The sequence below is a fragment of the Saccostrea cucullata genome, unplaced genomic scaffold (genome assembly GCF_032062105.1).
Source record: "Saccostrea cucullata isolate Sc308-1 unplaced genomic scaffold, CSIRO_AGI_Scuc_v1 ctg2374, whole genome shotgun sequence".
Classification (NCBI taxonomy): Eukaryota; Metazoa; Mollusca; class Bivalvia; order Ostreida; family Ostreidae; genus Saccostrea; species Saccostrea cuccullata.
In genome coordinates this window covers 14238-26588 of record NW_026936540.1, presented here as the reverse complement: position 1 = coordinate 26588, position 12351 = coordinate 14238, and the positions used below count along the sequence as shown (strand labels likewise).

The following is a 12351-nucleotide window of genomic DNA, read 5'->3' as shown; positions in this document are numbered from 1 at the left end:
AACCTGTCATAATGAAAAAAAATCATCTATTAAGTGCTTTTGTAGTCCTATGCAATTTCATGGCATTATTACAATAAGATGTCTCAGGGATTTTATAACCTTTTTTCACTTTGACTTTACAATTTTTATGCTCATTCCTACAAATAAATTAAAACATTGATAACTGTTTACTTGTTTTTAATATGTGTAAACTCACAGTTGGTAAGTTTTCTTAGTTGTGCAATATACATATAGCTATTGGAATTCATTTTAGGAAAAATATTTATTCCAAAATTCATGATCTTGAGTTGTTGATTGATTGCGAAGTCAAATGAAAGGTAAAAGTGCTTTTATATACATTAAGCATGTACATTATATAGGTATCTGAAGAATATATTCACAAATTATGACTTTTGAGAGAAATTTTACTCGATTTAATTTAATTCGAAACAATCCTGCAAATAATACTTTTTATACATAATGTCAAAAATCTTGACGTGAGCCAATTGCAGAGGTGTCTGAGAGAGGAACGAACGACAACTGATACTCTGCATAGAAGATTGACGTTTTTGGCAGCGCGCGAATAAACTACGATTGAATTATCTAAACGTCAATTGGACTATTACTTTCACTTTTAACTTTCACAATTACATAAACATCACGGGACCCGTAGATGCGGTCAGTCTCAGTGGATAAAGCGGGTAGGAGCAGAAGTTGCCTCTTAGGATTCGAATTTTAACAGTAATGAATCGATTGTTTTTTGTATTCATCTGCTTGTCTGCGGTTGTTGGACAAAAATATAAGCCAAATTGGGAGTCTTTGGAATCGAGACCCCTTCCCCCGTGGTTTGATGATTCAAAAATTGGCCTGCTAATAACCTGGGGCGTGTATTCGGTTCCCAGCATCTATACAGAATGGTTCTGGTATGCATGGAAAACTGAGAAGATACCAGAGGTGGTTGATTTTATGAACAAATTTTATCCACCAGATTTTACCTATGCAGATTTTGCGCCAATGTTTACTGCAGAATTTTACAATCCTGACCAGTGGGCTGATATATTTAAAGCTTCTGGGGCCAAGTAAGTGCTAGCTTTTTTTATCACCATAGAAGAAACTTTGTCTCTGATATTCATAATGCATGTGAAAAAATATGCATCTAAAAATCAAATTAATAGTAAACAATAATTTTTTTCCAGATACGTTGTGCTGATAACCAAACAACCAGAGGGTTTCTGTAACTGGCCATCAAAGCAAGCATTTAACTGGAATTCTATGGATGTTGGGCCAAATAGAGATCTTGTTGGTAAGGACATTCATACCTTTCATGTATCAAAATCATCAATTTAAGACCTAAAAGGCTTTTAATTCTGCATTTATTTTTTAATCAGCTTTATTAAGTGGAGGTAGTAAACCGGGGCTCTACTATTAAAGTCAAGTGACATACAATACATGTAGTCAGTTGTTAGATTTTCATATTGATTAGAACTGAATATAATATTAAATATTACTTGTTATTAAACACAGTCTATCTAAATGTGAACTTAAAATTCATTCTATAAAGTGATATTTCCAATGGTGGTCTTGGATTTATATCTTATACTGGTATTTTAGGTGAGTTGGAGAGATCAATAAGGAACAGGACAGACATACACTTTGGTTTGTACTACTGCCTGCTGGAATGGTATCATCCTCTGTATCTCAAGGACAAAGCCAATGGATTCAGGACTCAGTCCTTTGTTGAGGTATGTGAATCAAACTTCATCAAAGAATTTTGAATTGGGATATTTATGGCGTCGAGCTTTAGCTCGGCGCTCATCTAGTTAAAGTATTGGTTTAAGTATTTTTACAAAACTTCATCTTGAACCCGGAAAATTCTTTGGGATAAGAGAGAATACGAAGATACTGAGGTTAAAAACATTAATTTATGAAAAGAAAACATAGTTGCTTGGGCTTTCCAACTCACTTCATGGTATTCATGGTATTCAAGATATCAGTGTTCAAGATATTGAAGTTTAACTAATGTATGTGTACTTAAAAAGCAGGCTTCATATCCAGTAATTCCGCTAAAATTTGAATATGCCAATTTATGTACACGTACAGTATATCTGGAAGAAAAACAGCTAGAGTAAATTAATTAACATTTATTCCAGTCAAAAGTGATGCCAGAATTACATGACATTGTGAATCGGTACAAGCCGGACATTGTTTGGTCCGATGGAAACTGGGAAGCTGATGATCAGTACTGGAATGCTACCAACTTCCTGGCCTGGCTATATAATGAGAGGTGAGTAGAGAGTAGGATCATGGTAACAGACTGCAAATTGTTTATTTAGGTTGTAGCAGGTTCTTAGACCTTTATTTGGTTGAAAGACCTGGCTCCAGGGTTGTAAAATTAGCTGAGCTCTTTTTTGATCTCAGTCTCCATTTTTCACTATACATTGTTTATTCCTTTTATAAGAGTGGGACATAGAACAAAAGTGAGTTGTTTTATGTTTTATGGCCTGGAGTCTGACATGATCTGATGATTTGATTTGATTGTTTAAAGCAAAAACATATAATCATATATATTGCATGTAAATAAAACTTTTCTTTTCTTTCTCATTGGACTTGGCTATGGAATTTCAGAAAGTTTTTCAGTGTGTAGAACTAGGTTTTGAAATAAACATCTTTATTATTCTCTCCTTTCAGTCCTGTGAAGGATAAAGTTGTTGTCAATGATAGATGGGGGAATAACACACAGTGTAAACACGGGGGATTCTTTGACTGTGATGACAAGTATGATCCAGGTAAGCTACTCTCTGGGTATAACTAGATAATACATGTACATGTAAATGATGTTGGTGATGTACACATATACTGATTATCTAATTAGCTCTTTAATTGTCAAAAAATATTTAAGCATAATCTTTTGACTAATCAGGTAAACTGCAGAAGAGGAAATGGGAGGAAGCCAGGGAAATGGACAGGTATTCCTGGGGATTCCGACGCAGAGCCAGGATTGATGATTACTTATCTATAAACCAGCTGCTGACTTACCTGGCCAGGACTGTAAGGTGAGACATCGGATAGCAGGACTCTTACTGGCCATCAGGGAGCATTTGCTGAAAAGAAGTTATATTCACTGTGGTTCATATAATAAATATTATTATATTAAATTTTGGAAGAAAATTCCCTGCTCAACATTGGTCCTTACAAAGTCAGTGTAATCTAACTGTTCATTCATATTTATTGTGAATTAAACAACAAATGTTATTGAATTACAGTTGTGGTGGAAATTTCCTGCTGAACGTTGGCCCCACCAAGGATGGTATAATTCCTCCAGTCCAGGAGGAGAGACTGAGACAGATGGGGGCCTGGCTGTCTATCAACGGAGAGGCTATATACGGATCAGAGCCCTGGTCACATCAGAACGATACCATCGCAGAGAATCTATGGTAATTCTTGAGAAACCTTTTTTTATTATAAGTTTATACAATTTTCTTTCTTTTTAGCTCACCTCAACGAAGTTGGGGGGAGCTTATGTGATACCCTCGGCGTCAGCGTCGGTGTCGGCGTCGGCGTCCCAGGTTAAGGTTAAGTTTTTTGGAGCAGTTTTCTTTTTAATTACTTCTGTGTCCTATACTGATTAGACATGCATGGAAGATGGTTTTAGTGTGTTTTATTGTACCAGACAAAGTTTCAGATGCTGCAATTTCAGCACAGGAATTACCAGGTTAATGTTTTTGGAGCAGGTTAACATTTTTGGTGCAGTTTTTGGTGTGGGTTTCATTTCCAAGTAATTATAAGCCGTATGTTGACCAAACTTGCATGGATGATACATCTAAGGATGCATACTACTGGGCTTGCTTCGGATGCTGAATCTGACCTACATTTTCCGGTTGAGTGAACAGGTTAAAGTTTTTGGTGTAGGTTTCATTTCCAAGTAACTATAAGCCCTATGTTGACCAAACTTGCATGGATGATACATCTAAGGATGCATACTACTGGGCTTGCTTCGGATGCTGAATCTGACCTACATTTTCCGGAGTGAACAGGTTAAAGTTTTTGGTGCAGGTTTCATTTCCAAGTAACTATAAGCCCTATGTTGACCAAACTTGCATGGATGATACATCTAAGGATGCATACCACCGGGCTTGCTTCGGATGCTGTAATCTGACCTACATTTTCCGAGTGAATAGTTAGAAGTTTTTGGTGCAGGTTTCAGTTCCAAGGAACTATGAGTTCTTTAATGACCAATCTTGCATAGATGATACATCTAAGGATGCATACTTCCAGGCTTGCTTATATGCTGAATCTGACCTATGAGTGAAAATGTTAGTTTTCATTTCCAATAAACTATGAGCCCTATAATGAGCAAACTTGCATGGATGATACATCTAAGGATGCACACTAATGGACTTGCTATGCTGAATTGGACATACATTTTTCAGATAATAGACAAGGTAAAAGTTTGGTTGCAGGTCTATTACCAAAAACTATAAGGCTTATATAACATTGTATAAACCAAACTTGCACAAATGACACATCAAGGGATGAAAACTCTCAAATTTGCTTCAGATGCTGGATTTTCATTACATTTTCATGAAGAAGAAGTAGTTTAAATTTTTTATGTAGGTCTATTTCAAAGTATCAGATCAAAATTGCTTTTAAAAATATTTTCATTTTTGGAATGTATACTTTTTGTTGGTTAATTGTGTGACTTTGCCTTACTTAAAGACAACATTCGTTGAGGTGAGCTCTGTAATCTCTGATTACCTATGTTTTCTTTCTTGGAAAAGGGATGGCGGTAGTTATGAACAATTATTTTTCACAGCTATAATTAAGATCTCTGTGAAGAAAATCAGCTAAGTATGCAAGATATTGAAATTAGATCCTTTGATGTGACATAAATCAGTGTTTCTTAAACAATTGCTACAACCAATAAATTATCGTGATGGAAGAATATTTTTAATTCGCACAGGTACACAGCTAAATACCTCAATGGCAAAGTATTTGTATATGCCATCATGCTAGACTGGCCAAAAACAAACTCACTGGTTTTAGGTGCACCAGTTACTTCCCCTAGTACAACAGTGAGCATGCTTGGTTACCAGGGTAACTTTACATGGAAAGCGCACTCTGGTGGTGGAATGGAGATCCAGTTCCCAGTCATTCCTATAAATGAAATGCCTAATCTGGATGCCTGGACATTAAAGATTACAGGTTTAACTGGCTGATGGATAATTTGGGATCTAATATAAAAAATACTCCACAAACTGTGATGGTTAATGATTTTTTGTGTCTTCTAAACATTCCAGAATTTTATATGGGACATTGTTTTGGGTGAAGATGTAATTCAAGATGTTATTTTAGTAGGGATTTCAGGAGGGATGTACAATATTTTGGGTACATATATAAGGTTTATTTTGAGCTAATTATTGCAAAATGCATGTTGTGATACAGGGACTACAATATCATCAATTACTTTGTCACTTAAAATTTCTGAAATAATCAATATATATTACATACTATATTTGAAGATACCTATTCCTATAGTTTATTGGGTATATGTAAATCTTTAAAAAAGTATTTTGACTGTACCTAAATAAACTTGAGGTGTTTTATACAATTGACTGTTCTTCTTTACAAAGTGGAAACTCTGGGAATTGCAATCCTTTTATAATTTTTTGACATAGTAACTGTTTAATGAGCTAACCATTTTTTGTTTTACTTTTGAGTCAGTGAGTTTGTTGTATACCATTGTATTTATATATATTGTATTTAAACATTAATTTTTAAACATTTAATAAATACTTAATGAAATCCAATACAGAATTGTGAGTGGATGAGCCTCACCTATATACATGTATTTTTTTTAATGTGTTAACTTTATAATGAACTTTTGCTCAAGAATTCATGGTACTTGTACATGATTGTATAAAGCCGCAATAAAAGTTATTTTTGCCGACTCTGTTTCTAATTTTCATTGTAGCAGTAGGTGCAGGCATGAAAAAGATCCTTCCCTGCTCAATGGCTCTGAGTGCCGAGTATAGGACAAAATTTGCAGCTCTCCACCGGCAAGTGGTGGCATCTCCATATGAGTGAAAAATTCTCAAGAGGGGCGTTTAAAAATATGCAATCATTCAACCAAAAGTTATAACCAAGGAGGTTTTTAAGTGCGAAACTCCAAGGTCAAGGTCAAAATATAAACCCCTAGCACTAACGTTGAAAATATTTCCATGTTGAAAACTGGGGCAAAGTCAAAGGTCAAGGTCAAAAAGTAAAAAAAAATATTTATATCTTTGGGAAAAGCCTTGTCATAATGAAAGTTTTTGTGAAGTTGGAAGCTAAGGCCGTAGTATTTGCAGAATTGATTCCAATGTCAAGGCCAAGAGGTCAAATATGTTGGTTCCCAAAGGAAAGTCTTTTCACAAAAAAAAACCAAGTTAACACCCCCTTACACACTTGTAGTTAAAGAGGGAGACAAAAGTACTAAATGTAGTATTTTATGTACCGTCTAGGACCAATCCACTGGCGGATTAAGAGGGGATACCCACCCAATCCCCCCTTTGTGTCAAAATATGCATAAGATTTAATATTTTTTATGTGCTTGTGGGCCCCTACCCCGATATCAAACTGGTCAGGCCTCCATTTGCAAGATGGTGTCTCATAAAAATTATTAGAAGTTGGGGCGGGGTGTTTATTCGAAGGTGCCTGTGTTATCATCATACCTGGCGTCTGTTTGTCAATATCCCACGAAAAACTTAAACATGTACTTCATAAACTTTTACATTTTAATATTGCTCAGTTTTAGGTGTACATGTCCTCGTGTTGTCGATGAATTACACAACTTGGTCGTAAAATGCTTTGAACATACAGTAATAAAATATTAATTTCCTCTGGCAAAAAAATAACATTGTAAAAATAAATGAATTTATGAAGTGTCGAAACTCTAAAATTCTTGCAAATATATAATACTGTTTTTAGTTTTTGTACGTTGGTGGGGATGCATCGTGCTGCATGCTTTCTGCTACACGTATGTCAGATTAAGCTGTACGTTTTGATTCTTTTAATTTGAATTTCAAAGTATACCTCATATACATATATGTGGTCTAAATTGTAAAGAAACTGTACATCTAATTGATATTTTCTCCTCGCAGAATTTTGAATATATGGCAATATATATACAAGTACATGAAAATAAGTTCACGCCAAAGAAGTTTTTATGACTAGGTTTGAAAAGACATAAAACCTCCGACAACCTATAATTTCAAAATATTGATCTTCTAGAATCAGTGACTCGTGTCGCTTTAACTTTTACCACGAGGTGCGACATGTGCATCTTAAAAGACAACAGGTGAATATTAAAAACATTTATTTAGAACATCAAACAATGAAGAAATTCTACATTTTTTAAAGCCAAAGCCCTTAATTTATTTGGAGTGCGAATTGGGAAAATAAAAACAAGCTCTAATTTTTTTAATTATTTTATTTTATTTTAAGTAACGATTTTACAAGATTAAAATGACACATAACTTTTCGGGACGATGTTTACTTTTATCACGAGCAAGTTACCGTACCCTTATTCCGTCATAAGAGTTGTGTAACTGTCTGATATAAAATATGCAGGAAACCTTGATAAACGATATATCAGTACTGCACGACGACTTTATATTAGGACATTCACTTCTCATCAGTATAATAAGGATTACTTAAACTTATGTAAGTATAAGATCATAAAAATTAAAAACCCTTGTAGAGAATTTTTTTGGTTTATTTAACAGATTTAAAATACCGAAGAAAACTTTTACAAAACAAGGATAGATTAGGACAATTCCTGCAGAATTAATGGTTCAATTTATTGTGACGTTTTTTTTTTTACTGTAAAGATTTCCAGGGAACAGAAAAAAGATCGAAAAAAAAAAATGTTTTACCAGGCAAAAAGTTGGGGGAAAATTCATTATTTTGTTTTCTTTTCAGTCTGAAATGGCTCACAACGTGCCTTTATTATTCCTTATTCTCATTAATGCAATCGTTTATGGAGTGGCAACAATATTCAACGCCTTCGCGGGAAGCACCGGAGTCAAACTTGGTAAGTTAAAAGTTGTAAAAAATCTTTTTATCAAATATATATTTACTACACTAATACTATAACCTGCATATATTAAGACCGCGGAACATTAACTGGCAAAATTGGAAATATACAGCTTAGGTCATTTCTATCTGTTACAATCAAAACATTCAGTGATAGACAATGAAATGGGCGGGTACAATTCGTCGCGGACGTGGGGAAAACATCGGATTAAAATTGCAGATCGAAATTCATTTTCAATCCACCTTAGCTACGCTAGAAGGCACATTATTACTGATTGACCCAGAAAACAAATAATTTCAATTTTGTCCAGTGTTTTAAATAAATTAATATTTAATGGACAAATATTTCATTTTTGTTTGGTAAATGTATGTATATCTTTGTGTTTGTGTGTTTGGGGGGGGGGGGGGGGGGTTGAACGATTTTTAAATAAAGTTGTCCAACAGTTTTCAGAGAGAATAAGTATAAAACTCATGCACTTTTATAATCCTAGAAATAAAATATATTGTCATGTTAAGCCTTGACCTGACTCGACAATTTTTACCCCCCCCCTCCTACAATCAAATATCTCCTGAAAAATAATCTTTGTCTTCTATGATCTTTCGTGTTCTTAAAATTATAAACTCATATTAATGTGAACTTCAAACAATATGTATTTGGGAGTTGAAATTAGTTGATTTTTGGATCATACATTCACTATTTGCTTTGAAAACAGCTAAGGTGGATTGAAAATGAATTTCGATCTGCAATTTCTATCCGATGTTTACCCCACGTCCGCGTCGATTGTACCCGCCCATTTCATTTTCTATCACTGAACGTTTTGATTGTAACAGATAGAAATGACGTAAGCTGTATATATTTCCAATTTTGCCAGTTAATGTTCCGCGGTCTTAATGCATACCCAATGAGCGTTGAACTTCGAAAAGCATTTTTTGCAATGTTTAAGAATCTATATAAGATTTTATAATATTAGTTATGCTTTATTTCATGTAATATTTGCCTAATGGGTTAATAAATATTTTAATTTTTTATAGGAATATTCAATAGCGAGACGGGAAACATTTCGGATAAGTACTACGTGGAGATAACCCCAGCCGGATGGATGTTCAGTATCTGGGGGGTGATTTACATTTGGGAGGCTGTGTGGATTGTTTACACCATTGTCAACTTGTTCCGGAAAACAGAAAATGGCCCTCTATACATCAACCCCACACTGCTACCGTGGACATTTTTCTTCTTTTTCATCATCAACATGAGTCTAAATCTAGCCTGGATATTCTTATTTGACAGAGAGCAAATGATCATCGCATTTCCAGTCTTGTTTTTCATTGCGTTTACTTTATACGTGTGTATGTTCATATCTTACAAACATCTTGACAAAAACATTGACTTTCTGAGGAAAGTTGGCAGAAAGGTAGACATTTGGTGCATCCGCATCATGGTTCAGAATGGACTCGCAGTTTATGCCACTTGGACCACCATTGCCACCCTCCTTAACATGGCGATAGTGATGATCTATGAAGGAAATCCACGTATTGCTAATGAAGATGCAAGCACTGTTGCCCTCGCTATCTTGGCGGTTGAACTTTTGGGATACACATTTGTAGACATTGTCTTTCTAGATCGCTATACACGGTATACTGTTACACCTTGGTTTGTGGTCCCCATTGCACTTGGAGCCAGTTTAGCCAAAAACTACAAAGCTGGTTCCAGAAATTCCATTTTGACGATTGTCATGATTTCACTGGCTGTGGTATGTCTTGTCGCCAAAATCTTTACTTTGTTTTGGCGCGAACTCAGAAGTACCACTAAATCGGGGTTAATAACAGAGTCATATGACGACTTGAAGAAAAAGAAATCAAATGTTGTATAAACTGAAATTCTACAGATTTTTCATGCGATGGTATTGTAGCCTTGGTATTTCCGACGGACAACGAAGTGAATTATTGTGGTCGGTTTACCGATAATTTAGTACAAATGTATAGTAGTCGATGCCATTTTGCTCATTTTTAGTCAGCGTTTGTCCTTCCATTTCGAAAATTATGCGAACATCCATCCTTTAATTTAAAATCTTGTATTTAACATTTTTTTAAAGACAATCTTTGTTATGACACAAGGAGATACTTAATGGTAGCTGTTGTCCATAAGAGGAGGTGCATAATGATTTTATTTTTATGTATATATATATTTTTATATACGTTTATGTTATCATATTTTGGAAGAATAAAATGCTTTTAAAAAATAATATCTTTGTTCATGTATCCAGATAAAAAAGAAAACAGATATTGAGAGCGTTTTTTAATTGTTTCAATTCTGAATGATATAAGCCAGACTGTTGCATTTTTGCATATACGGTAGTCAAGGTGAACGCAAGGCATTTATTTGATAACTGAAGAAGCCTACATGTCCATACTTATTTGAGTAATAAAAACGAATTTAAAGTGTCCAAAAAGTATACAATACAGTTGGTTTAAAACAAATTAAATATTGACTTAAATCTTGTGGGTTATTTTATGAAAGGCATTTTCAGTGAACCATTGGCCGAAATGTGAACTCTTCCGAAGTTCATACAGGTCTGTTCATTCTCTGTACGCTGAAAGCTCAGATGCGTTTGTATACGAATTGTGTTCGCAAGGTTATTGAATTTCACCAAAAAAAAAATATCGATTTGATCCTTTACAAAAACCCTCATATAAATATATTTTAATTAAGTGCGCATACAATTCATGTATGTATCTTACAAATTTTGGACCGACTCTTAATTCTAAACTCATATTTCTTGAACATAGTATCGGGGAGAGGACGGGAGCTGTCTTCGTTTTTTAACAAGAGCGAAATTTTAATTCGGCACATTTCTTTGAATTTAATAAAACAAGGTCAGAAAAAAGATATATAATCTGAGTAAAACAGACACAGATATATATAGATCGGGATGTACGTCTGTCTGTCCGTTTGTTACGCTTTGGTGTACCCATCTCTTATCCGCAACTCATCTTATACCAGTGAATGAAATTTGATGAGACTTTCACAGATTCCTTGTTACATAGTGCCATTGTACACTTTCTATTTTACTTTCTGATTGGAGTCATAGTTTGGGTTTCCCATGCATGGCTGAATACTGTCATTCTTTCTGTGTGACCATCTCTAATCCGCAACTCCTCCTATACCACTGAATAAATTTTAATGATACATTCACAGATTCTTTATTACATAATGCCATTGTGCACCTCCTTTTTTACTTTTTGATCTGACACTTATTTCGAGTCTAACAAAGCTAATTTAGGAAAACGTATTCTAACAATATAATCAAATAGGAGGCGGGGTCATTATTAAGAGAGCTCAGGCAGAGCTTACAGCAGTGTTCACTATCATTACAAACATTCTATTCCTTATTTCTGTGCCACCCAGAAAGGGTTATACCGGTATCTTTTTTTATAGTCTTTTTTTCGTTTTGTTAAACTTTAGAGCTATGGTCAATTCAGTTCAGTTTTTTATTACAGTTCCATACACTTTGTAGTGCATGTCATATCCTATAGCTATCTTGCTGACGCTAGTCTCATTCTTGACCTTTTACAAACTGGTATAATATGTTGATTTCCTGCACATACTATAACAGTGCCTTATTTCCTCAAGCAGTTTACGCATACCACGAATGTCCTCATTATTATTTATTGTGAATTCATCTTCGAGTTTGTATGCACTTTTGGACACACCTTAAAGTATTCCTCCGAGAAAAAAAAAATGATATGAGGGAATTTAAAATTTGTCAACTGTAAAGCTATCCAGTAACATTGAGATTTTTAAAGACCATGATCATTTTTTACTGTTTCTTCTCATTCAATGTAAATCCTATGATTGTTACATTCCAAAGTCTGGGTGAATTGCCCGCGTTGATTCGTATGTCTTATTTCAAAAAATTAAAAGTTGCAATAACAAGTAAGAAAACAATTATTACATGGCAAAGTAATTGTTAAAGAAACAGTGATGCTGTTAACTGGCATAGAATTTGATAGAAACGATCTCCAGTTTATCTCGTCACAAAGATATCATGGCTCAATGAACCAATGATGTGAGACTGGTTATCAAAGAGAAGTCTTTATAAAGACATATGCCGAAATAAACCGAGTCCTAAAAATTGGTCTGAACATAAAATGTTGGACAATCCTCCCTACAATTCACTTTGAACAATAATTCATCTATTTCTGTTATGAAAGCGTTTTGTGTATACTGACATCCATGCCTTAATTCAGTCTGTAAGTATGAAGGGCAGTGCTTTGGGTACACGTGTCCTTAAATAAATA

General features: G+C 34.6%; 2 protein-coding genes across 2 annotated transcripts; both read left to right on the top strand.

Moving 5' to 3' along the window:
• Window positions 1-605: 605 nt before the first annotated feature.
• LOC134245782 (alpha-L-fucosidase-like) lies at window positions 606-5926 on the top strand. The gene is made up of 8 exons (XM_062728036.1): window positions 606-1058; window positions 1176-1282; window positions 1591-1721; window positions 2130-2263; window positions 2668-2765; window positions 2900-3032; window positions 3243-3413; window positions 4940-5926. The coding sequence occupies exons 1-8, from the start codon at window positions 724-726 to the stop codon at window positions 5193-5195; spliced, it is 1365 nt and encodes a 454-aa protein (XP_062584020.1). The 5' UTR covers window positions 606-723; the 3' UTR covers window positions 5196-5926.
• A 1605-nt stretch (window positions 5927-7531) lies between these two features.
• Window positions 7532-10264, top strand: LOC134245778 (uncharacterized). Its single transcript, XM_062728032.1, has 3 exons — window positions 7532-7680; window positions 7939-8050; window positions 9085-10264. Exons 2-3 carry the CDS (start codon window positions 7945-7947, stop codon window positions 9921-9923), a joined length of 945 nt encoding a protein of 314 aa, XP_062584016.1. The 5' UTR covers window positions 7532-7680; window positions 7939-7944; the 3' UTR covers window positions 9924-10264.
• Window positions 10265-12351: the final 2087 nt, after the last annotated feature.